The sequence below is a fragment of the Pararge aegeria genome, chromosome Z (genome assembly GCF_905163445.1).
Source record: "Pararge aegeria chromosome Z, ilParAegt1.1, whole genome shotgun sequence".
NCBI classification, from domain to species: Eukaryota; Metazoa; Arthropoda; class Insecta; order Lepidoptera; family Nymphalidae; genus Pararge; species Pararge aegeria.
The window spans coordinates 217,276-223,275 of record NC_053208.1 but is presented as its reverse complement, the minus strand read 5'-3'; the positions used below and the strand labels follow the sequence as shown (position 1 = coordinate 223,275).

Here is a 6,000-nt window from a genome sequence, read left to right as displayed (position 1 = left end):
ACTTTCTTGAATAAGGGGTTGTTTATTCCACTACAGCCTTTGACTGCATTCTCACTTGGTAGTATGTAATGATATTGTCTAAGATAGTAGCAGGCTAACCTGTTACGGGATTGGCAGTTATTTTAAACCTTTGCCCCTCTGACGTGCAGCTAATATATAAATTATAAATATTTCATTTGGTGTGGTATACTATTGCACTTTTATATCTGGTTATTATTTGTAAAGGCTGTTTGCAACCAAACATAATAGAGGTTTTCATTTTCTGAATTATATACGTTCCTGAGAGTAAGGGAAAGAAGGCCATTCCGCTTAGCTGTAGCATGATCTCAACTGTTGCTCATGTTGTACATCGGTTAATATAATTCCCTAGAAAGTTGTATGTTTCTGAGGGACGAGACTTTGCGTCCACGGTTTCGTTCGTACGGTTTCGACACGTAGAACGTGAATGAACATACCGCGAAACGTGTAACAGGCGTTTCGCGGTATGTTCATTCACGTTCTACGTGTCAAACTACCCAACTGCGGCAGGACATCCTCAATGGTATCGGATACCCGGCGGGTACTATGCAAAAAAAATAAGAATTTAGCAGTATACCTTTAGGTAATAGAATTAGAGAATTGACTCACCATGTTGTTCCGATGCGGGTTGGTGGGCTCTGATAAGAATTAGCCTGAGCAACAGTGCGAAGCCGTTGGTCTCGGTTAACATCACTATTATGTGATAATAATATTCGTTTAATACCTAATTTGGTGTTTTTTTTTTTGTTTGGAACAATTACAAGTTGTCGCGAGCTCGTGATGAGGCTTAAGTTATGAGGAATTAATAATAACTAGCTGACCCGTGCAACTTCGTCTGCACCAAACCCAATCCTAGCTAGATCGAGTTATCGCCCCCGAAACCCCCTGTATACTAAATTTTATAAAAATCGTTGGAGCCGATTCCGAGATTCCAATTATATATATACAAGAATTGCTCGTTTAAAGATATAAAATAACCATTTCGCTTTTATTATTATTATGATGTTAACATGTCTTAATATTTAATGCAATTTTAGCGTTTGTTCTTTTAAAGATGATCCCCGGCGATTGGCAAACCAGTGACAGGCTGCCATCTTGTTCGATGAACCCCATTTCCTAACCTCCTCATAGCGCAATAAGTAAACCTCTTGCTATGCCGCAGTTGGGTAAAATAAGATGACCAATAGGCACTGTGCTACAACATCAAGAATAATTAAATGCCCCATTATCATCTCTGGTTTAATGTAAAACATCCCTTATAAGTACCATCCGTTTAAAATGCTTAGGCATAAATTAATACAATCAAATAAAGTAAATATACACACTTCATCTTATTAATTGCAGTCTCTTTTACACTTCACTTTTAGTCTAACACCCGACGATTCTAAGGCTGCCCGCACACACGTCAACAATATTGACAACATTGTGCGGGCAGCCTTAATGTGAAGCCATCCCTTCCAAGTTGGAATTGGTTGCAAGTGGAAAAGGATGAAACTGCTTTAGGACTTGTCGGTTTAGTTTAGCAATTTATTTAAAAAATTGAATTCACTGATGCACTTGACCTTCGCACTCGGTGGACCTTGAAGCGTAGCGCAAAGCTTTCGCTGCAATGTCGAGCATGTTTATTACTTAAAACTTTTTAATGGAATATTTCAAAACTATAAGCGTCTTCAGTGTCAGCTTTGTGTGCTGGAGCGGTGAGACGGGTTATGCTTCTATCGATGACCGTTAAAAGCACTACGTGACAATATTTTGCTGTCACAGTTTAGTTGGACAAACAAGAGTGGTGTGGAAGTGTTTCTAACTAAGACTGAGAAATACGGGTTCATATAATAACACTGTAAAACCGCCGGGATTCGAAATATGGAACTTGGGATGTAGTTCTAATTAAATGTTGGCCTACAATATACTGTTTGGTATAATCCGCCATGATTTAGTAATCGGATGATATTAGTAATGTTTAACTAGAGTACCTATGCGACCGAAGATAAATAATAAAGGAGAGAAAGCTAGGGGAAGGGACTAGAGCTCACGATAGTCTCAGTTCCAAAAAGAAAACGTCGATAAATATGCCAACGTAAGAATCTCTGTCACATCCCTAGAAAATTCCTCTTAACTGCGCTTCCGAGTTAGAGCTTAGAAGGTAATAAGTTGGACAAAACTTCGCGACCGCTCTCAAGTTCAGTAGCACGGGATAAGCGCGCTACACCCACAGTCGTTTCGCTTTCCCCTCTCGGGCCCGTGCTGCTCTCGTAGGTACTACAAACTATATCTCAACGCTATTCAAGTTTTCTCAACGACTACAAATAGTTTGTGCTGTCTATTACAATATTGTATTCCTCCTTTCGTATTTATGTAGCGGTCTGTACTACGTATCAGTAAAGCTTAGGAGTTGCTTTTCTTTGTAACTTTGTTTTTTTTTAATTTTGAATGTTTCAACAAAAAATAATAGTCATAGTATTGAAAAGAAGAAATGTCACTCACTATTTTTTGATTAAGTACGAGTTGGCTGAAATTTTCTTCGACTAGGTTAATCTGCTAAGCATTTTAAACGGGTAACACCTACCACTAAACAGTCACTCTATAGAGGTGAGTATCTCTATTACTCAGCTAGAATGAAATCTTATCTATAAACATCAATCACATCAAGAATTTAAAAAATGTAATAAGTTGAGTTAAAAGTTATGTCGGCACTTACTATTCCCCAAGGTGGTGTAAATATTATCCATTGAAAATGCTAATTAAAACCTTTCAAAGGAGATCATACAAATAAAACTAACCAATTTAACCTCATCTGTACGTGCCTACCCAAAGTGAATAACTTTGAGTAGGTTTCTTGCACTTAGCATTTTGAACGAATAATACCGACCTGAGAGCGATGTTACTTTACAAACATGTTAGTGAGCCGCTGTTATGAGTACTTATACAGAACCCTGGTTTTCTATGGAATTTAGTGACCTTTTGGCGAATTGTTTTTCGTAACGTAGTTTGATACCTCTCACTACGAGGACTGTCAGTTTTGAAGTCACAAACGATGGATAGGAATGTCTCACGTTGTTCAAATAGATAACCAGGGCCCAGAATGACATCTTGTCTAAAACATCGATCACATCAAGAATTTAAAATATGGGTTGAATTGAGTCGAAGGTGTGTAAGTAGTAATCTCCAAGGTATCCATTCAAAGTCCTGAAATCCATTTATTTCACTCAGCATTTTGAATGGATAGTCGTGATAAGTCTGTTGAACACAAATCCCCAAACTAAACTGCCAAATGCTATTATTCTGTGACTATAATTCCTCGCGGCCAAGGATTATGATCCGTCAATCTAGAGATTTGTGCACAACTGAATCGGCTCTGGTCTTATCCTCGAATCTTCACTTCCTTCACATGAAGCATTTAGAGAACGAGGCGCCGTTGGATATGATGCTAGAAGAAGATTCTTCTTTCACACCAACTGAAAAAGAATTGGTTTTTATTAAAAAGTAATATACTTCGAAGTTGTTTTAGGTTCCGGCTTAGTCCAAATACCTATTTAATCAAACCAATCATCAAACCGCTGACAGTACAGTACTTTCGGGGCCGGTTTCTCTATGGCTTCTTCAATTTTCATCTTAACGAAGCATGTAATGTATTTTGAAAAGTGAAGTTTGACACCTCTTCACTGAATTTTAAACATTTTTAATAACGCCTTAATAATTACTATTAAAAGTGGATACAACTTCAATTGTAAGAATCCGGGCCAAGGATCATTAAGGTCTTAGCTTTTCGGTTTTAAAACATTCAAATTCAAAATTCATTTATTTCAAGTTGGCCTAATAAAAGCACTTTTGAAACGTCAAGTTTGCGTGTTTGTAGTTCATCTACCACAAGATCGGAAGTCAGATTCTTCCGAGAAGAAGCCGGCCAAAAAACTCGGCAGTTGCTCTTTTCCAACATAATTTTAAAATTTAACAATCGTTGTTCTATCTTGTGTAAGATTTCCAGGCAACCTTGTCATTAAGAAATTCATCGAAAGTATAGTAACCTCGATGTACTACATGTGTATTTTATACATTCTTTAAACTTATGACATTGATTAACTTGTATTATCAATATACTTCAAAAGTGATTAGGTCCTCAATTCGACCACTATGTCTAAATTATACGAATACAAGTAACAATCATATTGTTTGTGTTATATAAAATGGCTAAACCTATTTAAATGATTTTTATCTCGCTTAGCTCAACCAGTTATAAATAAATAAATATACAGCGACAATCACAAATCGCCATCTAGCCACAAAGATGATGAATATTTTTATGAATAATATTCATAAATACTTATAATAAACAGATAAACGTCCAAAAATTGAAATACTACTGATTTTCCAGGGAGTCGAACCCACGGCCTCGCACTCAGAAAGAAGGGTCGTTGCCCACTGCGTCAATCAGCCGTCCAAGTTATGAATCTAACAAGACTGTGTCTCGTGGAAAACCCTATGTCCAGCAGCACGGCCAGCATTAGCAGCAGACAGATATTATACCCCTCGATTGTATCGGGGAATAGGAGAAGTTGAGCCCCTTTTATTTATAGTTTGTTGTTCCTACTTTTTGTAGTATTTCACTAATAGTAATTTACCTTCTGGCCAAAATGAAAATCGACCAGCTGCATCTGACGAAGTGACTGTGTCGTGCTGTCGAGGAGGGGAGAAATTGCTGGTGGGTACGTATCCTGCATTCGGGCTCGGGGATCCACCTGGAAAAAGTGTAATAAGGTTTCCAACATGTGTTTTAAGTAAGATTTCTAACAGGTTCTTGAAGGACGGCAAGCAAGTTTTTTCTGGATACATGAACAATTCGCCTTCTCGCCCCAAAGTCACGTACGATGCAGATGAAAATTTTATATATAAACACCCAGACACTGACAAACAATAATGTTCATCACACAAACATAATACAGTTTTGGTAATCGAACCCACGGCCTCAGACTTAGAAAACAAGGTCGCTGCCCACTGCGCCAATCGGCCCTCATTGATAACTGTGCCTACAAAGTCGCATATTAATATTATAAATGTGAAAGTGTTTTTGTCTGTTTCCTTTCTTTACACCCCACCTTAACACCAATAACCTTGATTTCTATTCAACGAAAACAAACGGTTATTATTTTAAAAAAACCTGTAATAAACGTAGACGAGATCGCGAACAACAGTTATAAAAGAAGATTATGCATCAAGTATGGTTATATTGCATTTTATAGTTGAGGCGGTATTAGGCGCGTGAGCTAGAAGCGAGCGCGCTCAGAAAGAGGAGAGTGTAACAAGTTTTGTACTATACGCGTTTTAGACGACGATTTACATCACATTTGCGAAGAAAAAAACCGAATAAACTTTTAAATACGTTCTCAGGACATAACCGACTCTTTTTTGCCGTTTTTTCCATTGTAGGAAAGTTTCGTAGGCCGCTCTCTAGATTTTGGTCGAAACGGTAACGCTACGGTACGTAAAATGGCGCGACGGTTTTTTATTCGCGCGCCAAGGTAAACCGATATACCGCCAGCATCGTTCGCTGCATACAGCCAAAATTAAAAATATAATAAAGGGGATATTTTCGTATTTAAAACATGTTTAAAACATTACCAGTTATGAATTGTGAATAATTGGATAAGATTAAACGTTTATTTATTATAATTGATGAGGTAAAAACATTAGTAAATTTAATGAAATACCTATTATTTTTAGCCGCATAATTTGCAGTACAAACTAAAATTAATAGGGTCATAATACATAAATCACAAGTACGGTAATTTTAAATAAAACACGCATGTCTAATATCTTGGATTATGAGCCTCATATCGATGTGAGAACCACTTTACGAGCAAGGGTGATGAAATTAACATCAAAGTCGTAACTGGCTACAGGTATTATTGTCGCCGACACTCGTTAACCCGAATCGGCGTCACTGTAGCCCATAGCGCCCTCTGTAATCTAGCCGGCACAACTTGT

General features: G+C 37.5%; 1 protein-coding gene across 1 annotated transcript in view; it reads right to left on the bottom strand.

The window, feature by feature from the left end:
- Window positions 1–3,161: 3,161 nt before the first annotated feature.
- LOC120636569 (forkhead box protein L2-like) overlaps window positions 3,162–6,000 on the bottom strand; it is an 84,408-nt gene continuing 81,569 nt past the window's right edge. The window contains exons 10-11 of the mRNA XM_039908104.1: window positions 4,638–4,754; window positions 3,162–3,473 (exon numbers count right to left, since the gene is read on the bottom strand). Of these exons, the coding sequence (XP_039764038.1) occupies window positions 3,403–3,473; window positions 4,638–4,754 (188 nt within the window). The 3' untranslated portion in view covers window positions 3,162–3,402. The remainder of the gene's footprint in view (window positions 3,474–4,637; window positions 4,755–6,000) is intronic.